This window comes from Oncorhynchus clarkii, chromosome 19 (genome assembly GCF_045791955.1).
Source record: "Oncorhynchus clarkii lewisi isolate Uvic-CL-2024 chromosome 19, UVic_Ocla_1.0, whole genome shotgun sequence".
Taxonomy (NCBI): domain Eukaryota; kingdom Metazoa; phylum Chordata; class Actinopteri; order Salmoniformes; family Salmonidae; genus Oncorhynchus; species Oncorhynchus clarkii.
This window is the reverse complement of record NC_092165.1, coordinates 21,284,628-21,300,966: the sequence shown is the minus strand read 5'-3', so window position 1 is coordinate 21,300,966 and position 16,339 is coordinate 21,284,628. Positions and strand designations below refer to the sequence as shown.

Below are 16,339 nucleotides of genomic sequence, written 5' to 3'. Positions count from 1 at the left end.
ATGCACCACACGGGTCGGGACATTAAACACTGTTCATTAGGCACCAAACATAAGAAACGGACTAAAACGGGGAGGGACTTCCTGGGCTTGTCCAACAAGAAACGGTCAATGTATTTTTCTATTGCGTGCCCTAATGAATACAACCCATGTCCGAAGAGACCGTCCTGTATGTAAAGTCTGTTCCCCGTCAACAGTCTGCGCTGTGACAAAATCTGTTTGGGCCTGGAGGGCAGAGCGAAACAGTGGGCCCGCAATATTCAAATTAACCCCAACCTGTTGAAACCCGTACAGGTAATACACTCTCTCTTTGTCTCTCTCTCTCAGGGAGATGCTTTTTTAGGCTCATTACTGTTTTTGTGACACAGGGAGATTTTAGTTGACTGAAGTTATTACACTAAACAAATATATAAACGCTACATGTAAAGTGTTTAGTTACATGTTTCATGAGTTGAAATAAAATATCACAGAAATGTTCTATACACACACAAAGCGTTGTCAAATGTTATGCACAAATTTGTTTACATCCCTGTTAGTGAGCATTTCTCCTTTGCCGAAATGATCCATCCACCTGATGTGTGTGGCATATCAAGAAGCTGATTAAACAGCATGATCATTACAAAGGTGCACCTTGTGCTGGGGGGGCAATAAAATGCCAGTCTAAAAAGTGCAGTTTTGTCAGACAACACAATGCCACAGATGAGTCAAGTTTTAAGGGAGTGTGCAATTGTCATACTGACTGCAGGAATGTCCACCAGAGATGTTGCCAGAGAATTTATTGTTAATTTCTTTACCATAAGCCGCCTCCAACGTTGTTTTAGAGAGTTTGGCAGTATGTCCAACCATGCTTCACAACCGCAGACTACATGTATGGCGTCACATGGCCGAGCGGTTTGCTGATGTCAACATTGAACAAAGTGCCCCATGGTGGCGGTGGGATTATGGTATGGGCAGGCATAAGCTACGGACAATGAACACAATTGTATTTTATCGATGGCAATTTGAATACACAAAATACCGTGACAAGATCCTGAGGCCCATTTTCTTTTGAAGGTGTCTGTGACCAACAGATGCATATCTGTATTCCCAGTAATGTGAAATCCATAGATTAGGGCCAAATGAATTCATTTCAATTGACTGATTTCCTCATATGAACTGTAACTCAGTGAAATCAATGAAATTATTGAATGTTGCGTTTATATTTATACTGAGCAACAGCTTCACACTGTCCATGTGAACGTGTAGATTAGAGGTCGACCGACATAATTGGAATGGCCGATTTAATTAGGGACGATTTCAAGTTTTCATAACAATCGGAAATCTGTATTTTTGGACACCGATTTGGCCAATTATTATTATTATTTTAACATATTTAACTAGGCAAGTCAGTTAAGAACACATTCTTATTTTCAATGACGGCCTAGGAACGGTGGGTTAACTGCCTTGTTCAGGGGCAGAACGACAGATTTTTACCTTGTCAGCTCGGGGATTCATTCTTGCAACCTTACAGTTAACTAGTCCAATGCTCTAACCACCTGATTACATTGCACTCCACGAGGAGCCTGCCTGTTACGAGAATGCAGTAAGAAGCCAAGGTAAGTTGCTAGCTAGCATTAAACTTATTTTATAAAAAAACAATCAATCAATCATAATCACTAGTTAACTACACATGGTTGATGATATTACTAGTTTATCTAGCGTGTCCTACATGGTTGATGATATTACTAGTTTATCTAGCGTGTCCTGCGTTGCATATAATCGATGCGGTGCGCATTCGCGAAAAAGGACTGTCATTGCTCCAACGTGTACCTATCCATAAACATCAATTCCTTTCTTAAAATCAATATACAAGTATATATTTTTAAACCTGCATATTTAGTTAAAATAAATCCAGGTTAGCAGGCAATATTAACCAGGTGAAATTGTGTCACTTCTCTTGCGTTCATTGCACGCAGAGTCAGGGTATATGCAACCGTTTGGGCCGCCTGGCTCGTTGCGAACTAATTTGCCAGAATTTTACGTAATTATGACATAATATTGAAGATCATGCAATGTAACAGGAATATTTAGACTTATGGATGCCACCCGTTTAGATAAAATACGGAATGGTTCCGTATTTCACTGAAAGAATACATGTTTTGTTTTCAAGATGATAGTTTCCGTATTCTACCATATTAATGACCTAAGGCTCGCATTTCTGTGTGTTATTATGTTATAATTAAGTCTATGATTTGATAGAGCATTCTGACTGAGCGATGGTAGGCACCAGCAGGCTCGTAAGCATTCATTCAAGCACCACTTTCGTGCGTTTTGCCAGCTGCTCTTCGCTGTGCTTCAAGCATTGAGCTGTTTATGACTTCACTGTTTATGACTTCAAGCCAATCAACTCCTGAGATTAGGCTGGTGGAACCAATGTGAAATGGCCAGCTAGTTAGCGGGGTGTGTGCTAATATTGTTTCAAACGTCACTCGCTCTGAGACTTGGAGTAGTTGTTCCCCTTGCTCTGCATGGGTAACGCTGCTTCGAGGGTGGCTGTTGTCGATGTGTTCCTGGTTCGAGCCCAGGTAGGAGGGAGGAGAGGGACGAAAGCTATACTGTTACACTGGCAATACTAAAGTGCCTATAAGAACATCCAATAGTCAAAGGTATATGAAATACAAATCATATAGAGAGAAATAGTGCTATAATTCCTATAATAACTACAACCTAAAACGTCTTACCTGGGAATATTGAAGTCTCATGTTAAAAGGAACCACCAGCTTTCATATGTTCTCATGTTCTGAGCAAGGAACTTAAACGTTAGCTTTCTTACATGGCACATATTGCACTTTTACTTTCTTCTCCAACACTTTGTTTTTGCATTATTTAAACCAAATTGAACATGTTTCATTATTTATTTGAGGCTAAATTGATTTTATTGATGTATTATATTAAGTTAAAATAAGTGTTCATTCAGTGTTGTTGTAATTGTCATTATTGCAAATACATTTTAAAAATCAGCCGATTAATTGGTATCGGCTTTTTTTGGTCCTCCAATAATCGATATCGGCGTTGAAAAATCATAATCGGTCGACCTCTAGTGTAGATACCATACATTTACCTCAGTATCTGAAGAGATGGGTGATTTTGAGTTACGTAAGAGCCTTGCCTTTTCAGGCACATTCTGTCCGTGGTGCATTTCAGGTTTTGGCAACCTAACCGTTTTCTCCCCAAAACTCTTCATTCCCACGAATGTCTCTTCCTTCTAGTCAAATTGCAGATTATGTGAAAATGGAGATGGCTGAACTTTCTTGTTACGCCGGATGACAGATTAATTGTTGTAACCTTCAACTCCATGCAAATCCTGCAACAATTTTTCCTACTTTGTAAAAACATGTCTCAGCAAAGACTGTACTTGTCAGACACTCCCCTATAGCAGCCATCTATCTATAAGCCTAGATCATAAGGGCTGGAAGCCACAAGCCGCTCTCTGTTTCCTCTTTCATACATGTAGCCTAGATACATCTGTGTCATGTCGATTGCACATTATGTTCTCAATTTTCCTAAAGCTTCAACATGAGATCCTGATTAGATCACACTCTGGACATGTTAAAGACCACCTTGAAGGGTTATTAACAATGTAGCCAATTTTGTCATACCAAAAACTTGCAAGTCCTGGTTGTGTTGTTTTCGAGCATTGGCTTGTACCTTGTAGCTACATCCATAGTCTACATGTGGCTTGATGTCAATGTAGCCGTTAATGCCGCAAGCTAGTTGTGAGGTTAACTTTAGGGCAGTATGTAGATTTCATCATTATGATTTCATCTCTAGGATCAGGCTGGCAAAGTGAATGGCCTTGGGCTGTGCTAGGCTATATATTTTTTACACTGGCTGTGGCAAGCCTCCTGACTCACTGGGTACTTATCAGTCAGTGTTTTTTTTGGAGGAATGTAGCTCGCATAAGACATCGCCTGTCTTACTTTGGAGCAGGGTTTCGTTTAGGGAAATGTGGCGCCAGACATTTGACCGGCAACATTTTAATTTACAGGACATTTCAGAAATGTGCCGGCCTTGCGCTATTGCGCAATCTGACAGATTTTCCACTCAAAGGCTCTGTATCTATGCGTGTGATAAGACAGTTTACATAATGAATATACTGTACACACGCACCAATTTAATTCCAATAAATGATACTAATTAATCTATAGACCGATAATAATGACCAGTCAAATGTATTTCCGTAGACTGATATTTCCATTCATTAATTGGCTATAAAGCATTATTTCGTAATGGATTTTTTTATTCTTCTCCTGGACAATTGGCCTGCGGCAGTTTTATTTATTGGCCTTTCAAAAAGAAGGCTGCAGATCCCTAGGATGCTATAAGCGGCGGCAGCAGTTGGCTGGCGGTGACTGGTATGAGAAGCTGTTAATAACGTGAATAACCACCCCTAGCCTGAATATATTCATGGCCTATTTTATTCTCTCCGTTAATGACTGGGGGAAGCTGCCAGTGTACAATGCCTCTCAACTCGTAACCACCCGCAAAGGGTCTGTTTGAACTAAATTCAGAACCTGTGCAGGTGGGATAGCGTGCTTCAGGGATGGTATATGTTCAGTCTCCTTTTTTTATTGGAAAATGGTGTGTGCGTTAGCGTGTGTGTCAGACCATTGAAGAATAAGGCATTTTAACATACAAGTATTTTTGAACATGAGTCTGGAGTAGTACAAGGGTTTTATGGCAGAAGATGCATATTATAATAATTTGAATGTTTATCATGATAATGATATGAAGTGCTATAGATTGGATTCTATTGGACACGTTGAGTTTATATAGCTTCCACTCTAATCCATTATATCTCATTAGGAGCCTATACTGTTGGCTTCCATCATTAGCAGGGTTGGGGTCAGTACCATTTCAATTCTAGTCAATTCAGAAAGTAAACAAAATACCTATTCCAAATATGACACCACACGATATATCGCTCATCCCTACAGGAAGTTGGGCCCAGTGTAGCCTGTTACTCAGTGAGGGACAGTGTAGGACACCAGAACTGAAAGGAGAGCAAGCAGTGCTTCGGGTCTGCTTTATGATATGAGTCACCTCAACAGGCACCACCCAAAAGGACATAAAATCATTCTGCGGTCCATAACATTCGCTACATCTGTACACACTGTACAATCCAGTCCCCAGTAGTAGCCATCCACTGTGCCTCTTTCAACTCTCTCTCCCACACCTCCCTGAGCATGTGAGGCGGGATCCCAGCTGTTGAAAGCTTGGACAGGAAACTGACAATCTGGAACTGATGGAGATACTTCTCCAGCTTACCCTCGCCGTCCAGCATGTTATCCGTCCCGAAGTGTGAAAACATGACTCCTTCAATGTGTTGATTTGATTCTTATCACCCAGGGAGGGGTGTGTGTGTAGGGTAGTCTTTCAGCCCATGTGTTGCGTTTGAGTTTCCATGTGTGTTCTGGTGATGTTAGTGGGAGTTGATATATACTTGGGTCTGTTTTTATTGGATAATGATTGGAGTTGATGTTGATGACACACTTAAAACCCAGAGCTCCCTTTTCTGACTTCAGCATACTTGAGCATGCCAACTTCATGTATCATTGTGAACCCCTCAATCTACACCTATATTGTTAAAGCTAGTTAGGGTTCCATCTCTGTCTCTGCTGTCAACTCACTGAACAGCTGTGTCAGCCCTCTGTCAACGGTGCCAGATCAGGTTCTCCTCCTCACACACTACAGCTGTCGGCTCCCTGCTGTGCAGCCCTCCTTCATAGTGCTCATTAGGATGGGACGTGACACACACACACGGCCACCACGGACAACACACTGGTCGCAGCAGGGTGGCAGAAATGACCTCATACTAGCCGTCATATAGTGTGTCATTGAGAGAGAAAGCACAAGTTCACTTGTTGATTTTTGGTGAGAGTGGATGTGAGAGAGTAAGGGATAGGGTGTGTGTGCATGTGTACTAAACGAGTTCCCATTACAATATGTTGTAGGCTGTGTGTGGGTTTCTTTTTTAAAATGCTACCTCTATCTCATATCGGCTTCTTTTTCACCATAACCACTCGTCTCTATTTGTGCAACAAATCCGTTTTTAGAGCGCAAATCTGACCGTCTGACGCAGGTGACAAGACAATGTAACCCACTCACAGTCTCAGGTAGATGGAGTAGGGTGAATGTGCCCTAAACTCTGATCTTGGGTCAGTTAAGCATTTTCCCCACGAATGGTTAAGGCTAGGATTAGGGGATGGAAAGCTGATCCTAGATCTGGTGGATGTTGCCATGGTCTCAGACAGACTAGCCTAACTGATGTACATGGAATTGTCAATGTTCCAGCCCACTCACTTATAGCCCAGGGCCCAGTGTTTCTTAATACTGGTCCTGGTGACCCAACTGGGTGCGCAATGCACAGTTTTGGTTTTGCCCTGGCAATAACACACCACACTAACCTACCTGATCCCACTTATCAACTCATCATCAAGCCATGTGATTAGTGGAATCAGGTGTGTGCACCCATTTGGTTTCCCAGTAGGGCTGGGAACTACCAGGGACCTGTATTGCGATGCTCATGTTTCTCATGATTCTATATGTATTGCAAGTTGATATTTAGATTGTATTGTGATTCGATGTTCCAAACAATATTGATCACTGCTTCAGAGAAACGAGAGCACGTAAGAAAACAAGTTTTGATCAGATAAAATTGCTGAAAACAAATGAGCTCCCTATTTAACCTTTTCACACGTACCAAAAAAAGGGTTTGATCATTCTACAGCATATGCTTAAACCGGTGTGATTAGAATGTTTATTTAGAACGCAACAGTCAGCATTTGATTTAGCCACACAGTTTTTTTCACAGAAACATTTTGCACACAGTCCTTACAAAGTTATGTCCTGAATGTGACCAGTTTATTTTTGGATGCAATGTTCAGACACTCACAGAAATAGCACAGTATACACAATCATCCAAACCGGAAAATGTAGGCTACATTAGTCCTAGCGTTTACTTAGAAAAGATTGACGTAACACAAGCGGTCATATTTGGAGAACTTTTGGCTGACAGAAACCACAATATGAATTAGCTAATAGCAATTACTATTTATAATTCATCACATCACAGGTGAGCTCAAAGTTGATTGAAATAATTGAGTAAAACACTTTCAAAAAATCCAAAGTAATCCGGCGATGGGTAGTTTGTGCGCGCCGCCATTTTTGTTTTTTTTTTTCGCGTCAACCAAAGATAATAAAAGGAGACTATGACTTTGGTCCGTTTGTTGTGTTCAAGGGGAGGGGGGGGTCAATGATCATTCACTTCTGGAAGTTTACTCGAAGATTAGTGAACGATTCCTTCACCTCATTATAAAATTTTTGCTCTGACAGATGTTTGTGACACCCAGAATGCATTGTATAATGGAAACAAACATGGCGCCACACATAGCTGACAAATAGCTTAGCATTAGCTCATTATAATCAGTACAACAAAATACCCCAAAACTATTATACACACATCCTAGGTTTCCATTACAATCTATGCATTAATCGGAATGCATTACTTGTCACCAGTACTTGAAAATGTGAATAAAACTGTACATACATTATGCTCCATACTAGGGTTGCACATTTTGGGGAATATTCAGAGGTGGAAACTTTCCGTGGGAATATATGGGAATTAACAGCAATATATGCCAGTTAATATTAATACCTTTTAAATGTAGATGTCTTTTGCAATGGATATATTTACCACATCATATGGAGACCGAAACATACACCTTTTACCTTATAAGTAGACATAATTGCAAATGATTAAATCCTAATGAATAAATAAAACAATTTAGTTACGAATTGAACTTAAATGAATTGAGTTGACTCTTCACATGGGATGATTTCACTGAACAACAAAAGGGAATATTGAATGATCCCCAATGATCCATCGCATCTCCCAAAAACGTTTTCAACATGTATCTGTAAAATGATAACCAAAGCTTTAGTTTCCAGACTGTCTTCCTCTCAGGCTTCCATGTCTTCTCCCTGGACCTCCTCAATGTCCATGTCCTGAACATCAGACTCTGAAGCCTCATCTTCACTGTCACTTTCCAACCTGGTTGAGGATGGCTCGTTGTCAGGCTCAAAAAGCCTCAAATTTGCCCGGATGGCCACCAATTTTTCAACCCTTCCATTGGTCAGCCAGTTGCGTGCTTTGGTGTGTGTGTTCCCAAACAAAGACCAGTTGTGCTCTGAGGCGGCTGATGTTGGTGGGATTTGGAGGATGATGGAGGCAACAGGGAAAGAGCCTCAGATCCACAAAGTCCCTTCCACCAGGTGGCTGATGAGATATGTTGCATGCCATATTGCATCTCCATCCCAAAGCCCTTGCTTGGAAGTGTACTTCGCCAGACTGCCAAGAACCTTGCCCTCATCCAGGCCAAGGTGGCGAGACACGGTAGTGATGACACCATATGCCTTGTTGATCTCTGCACCAGACAGGATGCTCTTGCCAGCATACTTGGGGTCCAACATGTACGCTGCGGCGTGTATGGGCTTCAGGCAGAAGTCTTCACGCTTTTTGATGTATTTCAGAACTGCAGTTTCCTCTGCTTGGAGCAACAGTGAAGTGGGCAGGACAGTACGGATTTCTTCTCTTACATCTGCAAGCAGCGTCTGAACATCCGAGTGGATGGCATTGTCTCCCTCAATCCGTGCAATGGCTACTGCTATAGGTTTCAGGAGTTTCAGGCTGCTTTACCGCTCTCTCCCAAAATACATCATCCAGAAGGATCCTCTTGATGGGGCTGTCCATATCGGCAGACTGTGATATGACCATTTTTTGGAGAGACTCCTTCACCTACAGGAGACTATCAAACTTGATGACAACACCTCCCCAACTGGTGTTGCTGGGCAGCTTCAATGTGTTGCTATTATTCTTCTCACTTTGCTTGGTGAGATAGATTGCTGCTATAACTTGATGTCCTTTCACATACCTAACCATTTCCTTGGCTCTCTTGTAGAGTGTATCCATTGTTTTCAGTGCCATGATGTCCTTGAGGAGCAGATTCAATGCACAAGCAGCACAAACAATGGGTGTGATGTGAGGGTAGGACTCCTCCACTTTAGACCAAGCAGCCTTCATGTTCACAGCATTGTCTGCCACCAGTGCAAATACCTTCTGTGGTCCAAGGTCATTGATGACTGCCTTCAGCTCATCTGTAATGTAGAGACCGGTGTGTCTGTTGTCCCTTGTGTCTGTGCTCTTGTAGAATACTGGTTGAGGGGTGGAGATGATGTAGTTCATTATTCCTTGCCCACAAACATTCGACCACCCATCAGAGATGATCGCAATACAGTCTGCTTTCTCTATGATTTGCTTGACCTTCACTTGAACTCTGATGAACTCTGCATCCAGCAAATGAGTAGATAAAGCATGTGTGGTTGGAGGGGTGTATGCTGGGCAAAGAACATTCAGAAATCTCTTCCAATACACATTGCCTGAGAGCATCAGAGGTGAACCAGTAGCATACAGTTTTGGCAAAAAGTTTTGAGAATGAAACAAATATTAATTTTCACAAAGTTTGCTGCCTCAGTGTCTATAGATATTTTTGTCAGATGTTACTATGGAATACTGAAGTATAATTACAAGCATTTCATAACTGTCAAAGGCTTTTATTGACAATTACATGAAGTTGATGTAAAGAGTCAATATTTGCAGTGTTGACCCTTCATTTTCAAGACCTCTGCAATCCTTCCTGGCATGCTGTCAATTATCTTCTGGGCCACATCCTGACTGATGGCAGACTATTCTTGCATAATCAATGCTTGGAGTTTGTCAGAATTTGTAGGGTTTTGTTTGTCCACCCGCCTCTTGAGAATTGACCACAAGTTCTCAATGGGATTAAGGTCTGGGGGGTTTCCTGGCCATGGACCCAAAATATCGATGTTTTGTTCCCCGAGCCACTTAGTTATCACTTTTGCCTTATGGAAAGGTACTCCATGCTGGAAAAGGCATTGTTCGTCACCAAACTGTTCCTGGATTGTTGGGAGAAGTTGCTCTCTGAGGATGTGTTGGTACCATTCTTTATTCATGGCTGTGTTCTTAGGCAAAATTGTGAGTGAGCACACTCCCCTGGCTGAGAAGCAACTCCACACATGAATGGTCTCAGCATGCTGTTGGCATGACACAGGACTGATGGCAGCGCTCACATTGTCTTTTCCGGACAAGCTTTTTTCCAGATGCCCCAAACAATCGAAAAGGGGATTCATCAGAGAAAATGACCAGGCCATCCTCCACAAGTCTTCACCTCACTGTGTGTGCAGATCCACTCACACCTGCCTGCTGCCATTCCTGAGCAAGCTCTGTACTGATGGTGCCCCGATCCTGCAGCTGAATCAACTTTAGGAGACGGCCCTGGCACTTGCTGGACTTTCTTGGGCGCAGAGGAAGAACAATGATTCCAAGAACCACCCTCCTTTTGAAGCTTCCAGTCTGTTATTTGAACTCAATCAGCATGACAGAGTGATCTCCAGCCTTGTCCTTGTCAACACTCCCACCTGTGTTAACGAGAGAATCATTGACATGATGTCAGCTGGTCCTTTTGTGGCATGGCTGAAATGCAGTGGAAATGTTTTTGGGGGATTCATTTAATTAACATGGCAAAGAGGGACTTTGCAATTAATTGCAATTCATCTGATCACTCTTCATAACATTCTGGAGTATATGCAAATTGCCATAATACAAGCTGAGGCAGCAGACTTTGACACAAATATTAATATTCACATTCTCAAAACTTTTGGCCACAACTGTACACAGCTCGAGCAAGACATTCATCAGCATTTCTCTGGCTACGTTCCTCTGTTAATAAGTGAGAAAAACTTCTGATTCCAGCAGGACCATAAGCTTTTGCTATCGATAAGGTGTCTGGTTCATCATTTTCACCTCGAATAGAAGTAGAGGGACTTTTGTCAGAGGTTGCTTGTTGTGAGCGCTGAGGGAACTTCATGCACTTGGCCAGATGATTCTGCATCTTTGTTGCATTCTTCACATATGATTTGGCACAGTATTTGCAAATGTACACAGCTTTTCCTCTACATTGGCTGCAGTGAAATGTCTCCGCACAAAATGCCACGGGAAAGTGCCCGTGGCATTTTCCTGTAAAGACTAGAAGAATTTGTAAAAAACAAACAAATACAATTCCATGTACAGATATGTAGTTACGCAGTTAGATTAAACAACTCCTATGTAAGATAAATGTTTTAAATGAAACATGTATGGAGACAGGTGAATTAACAGTCCTCCGTTAGGAAGCTCAAGCAAGCTAAAACCCAAATGGTAGCAAGAACTAACTAGCAAAAATTATTAACAAGTCAGAAATGATTTAAACACACTTTGCTGTATTCTAGTTAACAAAAAATCATGTATGTCATTAAAATATATTCACCCCACCCAGTATTGTTATCAAAATTTACCAGAAAGCATGTACTCCTTGGCTCAGACAGTGTAGTGGTGTGGGCTCAATAGCATCTCATTAGTGTGCAAGATCTTGAGAATCTGCTGTATGTGTGATGGAAGAGTGCACTGCACACGTGATGGTAGAATGCACTGTGTATGCAGAGGGTTGCATTTCCATTGAATTGGGGATAGTTTAACCACAATATTCCACAAGACCTAGAATTGCCTTATGTGTATCCCACAAAAAGGTTCATTGTTATAAAGCTAACTTTTTAGATGAGTTTAAGCAAAATTCCCAAAATATATGGAAAAATTCCCAAAATTTACCAGAAATTTTCAGACTCTTTGCAACCCTACTCCATACATACAGTGTCTTGCGAAAGTATTCGGCCCCCTTGAACTTTGCGACCTTTTGCCACATTTCAGGCTTCAAACATAAAGATATAAAACTGTATTTTTTTGTGAAGAATCAACAACAAGTGGGACACAATCATGAAGTGGAACGACATTTATTGGATATTTCAAACTTTTTTAACAAATCAAAAACTGAAAAATTGGGCGTGCAAAATTATTCAGCCCCCTTAAGTTAATACTTTATAGCTCCACCTTTTGCTGCGATTACAGCTGTAAGTCGCTTGGGGTATGTCTCTATCAGTTTTGCACATCGAGAGACTGACATTTTTTCCCATTCCTCCTTGCAAAACAGCTCGAGCTCAGTGAGGTTGGATGGAGAGCATTTGTGAACAGCAGTTTTCAGTTCTTTCCACAGATTCTCGATTGGATTCAGGTCTGGACTTTGACTTGGCCATTCTAACACCTGGATATGTTTATTTTTGAACCATTCCATTGTAGATTTTGCTTTATGTTTTGGGATCATTGTCTTGTTGGAAGACAAATCTCCGTCCCAGTCTCAGGTCTTTTGCAGACTCCATCAGGTTTTCTTCCAGAATGGTCCTGTATTTGGCTCCATCCATCTTCCCATCAATTTTAACCATCTTCCCTGTCCCTGCTGAAGAAAAGCAGGCCCAAACCATGATGCTGCCACCACCATGTTTGACAGTGGGGATGGTGTGTTCAGCTGTGTTGCTTTTACGCCAAACATAAGGTTTTGCATTGTTGCCAAAAAGTTCAATTTTGGTTTCATCTGACCAGAGCACCTTCTTCCACATGTTTGGTGTGTCTCCCAGGTGGATTGTGGCAAACTTTAAACAACACTTTTTATGGATATCTTTAAGAAATGGCTTTCTTCTTGCCACTCTTCCATAAAGGCCAGATTTGTGCAATATATGGACAGAGTCTCCCACCTCAGCTGTAGATCTCTGCAGTTCATCCAGAGTGATCATGGGCCTCTTGGCTGCATCTCTGATCAGTCTTCTCCTTGTATGAGCTGAAAGTTTAGAGGGACGGCCAGGTCTTGGTAGATTTGCAGTGGTCTGATACTCCTTCCATTTCAATATTATCACTTGCACAGTGCTCCTTGGGATGTGTAAAGCTTGGGAAATATTTTTGTATCCAAATCCGGCTTTAAACTTCTTCACAACAGTATCTCGGACCTGCCTGGTGTGTTCCTTGTTCTTCATGATGCTCTCTGCGCTTTTAACGGACCTCTGAGACTATCATAGTGCAGGTGCATTTATACGGAGACTTGATTACACACAGGTGGATTGTATTTATCATCATTAGTCATTTAGGTCAACATTGGATCATTCAGAGATCCTCACTGAACTTCTGGAGAGAGTTTGCTGCACTGAAAGTAAAGGGGCTGAATAATTTTGCACGCCCAATCTTTCAGTTTTTGATTTGTTAAAAAAGTTTGAAATATCCAATAAATGTCGTTCCACTTCATGATTGTGTCCCACTTGTTGTTGATTCTTCACAAAAATACAGTTTTATATCTTTATGTTTGAAGCCTGAAATGTGGCAAAAGGTCGCAAAGTTCAAGGGGGCCGAATACTTTCGCAAGGCACTGTACATACATACTGTATGCTACAGTAGAAACAACAACACGGTATACAGAAAATAAGGCACTTACTTTGATAGCAACGTACACATGTCCAAAGTTATTATTTGTAATGAAAACAACAATGCGAGCGCCAGTCAGAAAATGTGCCAGTTCTTTCAAGACTGCTCAAATGTCCTCATACTTGATGTGTGGAAGAAATGGAGTAGGGTTGTCCTCGAAGAGGTAAGTTTTTCCAGCTCAGTAAAGTCTTAAACATAAATTGTCCGATACACTGAAATGGACTACTTCTGTGTGAATTAATGAGGTGGAACACACTTCAATTCAAACTGTTAAAAAATCATTGGAAATTGACAAGTTGAAACACAGCCTATAGATAATTAGCAGGTAGCGCGTGTTAACTGTCCTGTTGCGTAACAATCACATTAAAGATATTTGGAACAAGCTATGAAGAATAATAGCTATTCTTATTGAGCTCAGAATGAGATACTATCACTTTCTGTTGTAACGGTGTCACTGGCGATTGGTTTCGTTGTTTTTGCCGCGTGCATCGACGCTCACCTGTAGTGCAATGCAGGGGCATGTTCATTACGGCATCGGAAAACTTTCTAAAACGTTTTGCAACGAAGAAAAAAGTGCATATCTATTTTTTTTTAATGAGTAGCACGCTCAAGTGTCTCACAGAGGAGTCTAAATTTCGCCACCACTCTGGCTGCGTTTTTAGGCAGGAGAGTCAACATTTGCCAAGTCGCCCAAGCGCTCACTTGTTTCGAATGATAAGGTCCCATTGGAACTCATTGAGTTGATAGGTGTACGTGTATATAAATGTGTTCTTCTCTTTTTGTCTGTCTTTCGCCAGCTCCTCGTTCTACGTGCCGGAGAATCAAAGGCCGCTGCGCTTCCAGCCGCCATCGCTGGAGTTTGGGACACAGTGAGTTTTTCTGTCACTTCCTGGTTTCGAAGAAAAGGATTCATAAACATAAGCCAATGTAAAGACATTGATAAATCCCGTGTTTGGAGCTACTATAACCAACCACCTCGTTTTAGAGTACACATGGGTGCAAAAGACACCGACTCCAAATCACAATCCGACAGTTATAGGAGTAATGTGGAAAAAGCATTTAGAATAGCATCGAATGACAAAATCAACAAAATATCTGTAATCTTTACCTAACCTTGTCTGGATTATGTCACCGGAAGCCCCCAAGAAGAACTAAAGCCATAGAAAGTGATGATAAAAAGCCGTACAAGAGGAAAAGCTCTCTGTATAAAGCGGAAAGTGGCCTTTTAAATGCAGAGGAAGCCAAAGGAACAGACAGGCGACGACCATGAGCAGCTCAGCTCTCTTCCCATCAGCCCGAGACTGAATAAGAGAGAGGGTCAGACCCAAGGGGAAAGGTTTAGAACTCTGCTGTTTGGCTCCTTGCTCCCAAAACAACCACCAGAATAGCGAGACTCTTTGTTGTGCTTGGACAGCTGTCCCCACTGCTACTATTTGCAGCTGAAAAAATGTATCCTATGACATATTTATTCATTATTTTGAATAAGGTCTACGTTTATTTCCCATTTAATTTTCTTTATCTATTGGTCCAAGTGTCCAAGATATCTATTCGTTAATTAGTTCTGTTGCTAAATCTGAGAAATACCCCATTCCCAACCTTTCGGTGTAGATTATAATGAACAAACTAGGAAACACTAGGTCCGACCTAGGATGTATCCTCATCCATACCTTATTGCTACAGACAACGGTTGCTATATGACTGAATTGTTTAAACATTAAAATCCCACGCCCTTGTTTTGCCACAGTGGCATCAAGCAAAGCAGGCATAACATAACACAAGCACACCAGTGCAAGGTGTTAAACTCAACCTCATCCCTGCCCACTAGCCTTGCTAGCCTCTCGCTAACTAGGCTAACCCAATGACCCAGTCATTTCAGCACTGGCAATATACAGTGTTGATTTGCAACATTAGCACACCCTCCTCTCTCTGTTTGCCTGGCAGTGCAGAGGGACCCAGGCATGCCCAAAGAGACCCTTAATGACTAAAGTTTTGTCCCAAATGTCACCCTCTTTCCTATATAGTGCACTACTTTGACCAGAGCCCAATGGCATGGTATTCCCTATATAATACACTACTTTTACCAGAGCCATATGGACACACTATTCACGATGTGTAGTGCACTACTTTCGCAGTATTTACTGTCATCCCGTTGTTTAAACACACAACAAACCCCCTGTCCCCACTACAATGCAGGTCCCCAGTCATGTGTTATGAGTGGATAGGACAGGCAGTAGCTTCGCATAAAGTGGATGGAATTCTTGTCATTGCCATCAGCATTGATTTGAGGAAACGTAGATGATATAAAATGTATGTATTATAAAATAGGCTAAAACACATCTACAGTTGAAGTCAGAAGTTTACAACTTGGCCAAATACATTTCAACTCAGTTTTTTACAATTCCTGACATTTAATCCTAGTAAAAATCCCAGGTCAGTCAGGATCACCACTTTATTTTAGAATGTGAAATGTCAGAATAATAGTAGAGAGTTATTTATTTCAGCTTTTATTTCTTTCATCACATTCCCAGTGGGTCAGAAGTTTACATACACTTAACTAGTATTTTGTAGCATTGCCTTTAAATTGTTTAACTTGGGTCAAACGTTTCGGGTAGCCTTCCACAAGCTTCCCACAATAAGTTGGGTGAATTTTGGCCCATTCCTCCTGACAGAGCTGGTGTAGGCCTCGTTGCTCGCACACGCCTTTTCAGTTCTGCCCACAAATTTTCTATAGGATTGAGGTCAGGGCTTTGTGATGGCCACTCCAATACCTTGACTTTGTTGTCCTTAAGCCTTTTTGCCACAACTTTGGAAGTATGCTTGGGGTCATTGTCCATTTGGAAGACCCATTTGCGACCAAGCTTTAACTTCCTGACTGATGTCTTGAGA

At 41.5% G+C, this 16,339-nt stretch overlaps 1 protein-coding gene across 8 annotated transcripts in view; it reads left to right on the top strand.

Annotated features, from left to right (window-relative positions):
* The window catches only part of LOC139374914 (transmembrane protein 131-like), a 103,022-nt gene that overhangs the window by 31,157 nt on the left and 55,526 nt on the right, over positions 1-16,339 (top strand). For all 8 annotated transcript variants that reach the window (XM_071116139.1, XM_071116137.1, XM_071116140.1 and 5 more), the window contains exon 4: positions 14,251-14,322. In XM_071116139.1, the coding sequence (XP_070972240.1) occupies positions 14,251-14,322 (72 nt within the window). The remainder of the gene's footprint in view (positions 1-14,250; positions 14,323-16,339) is intronic.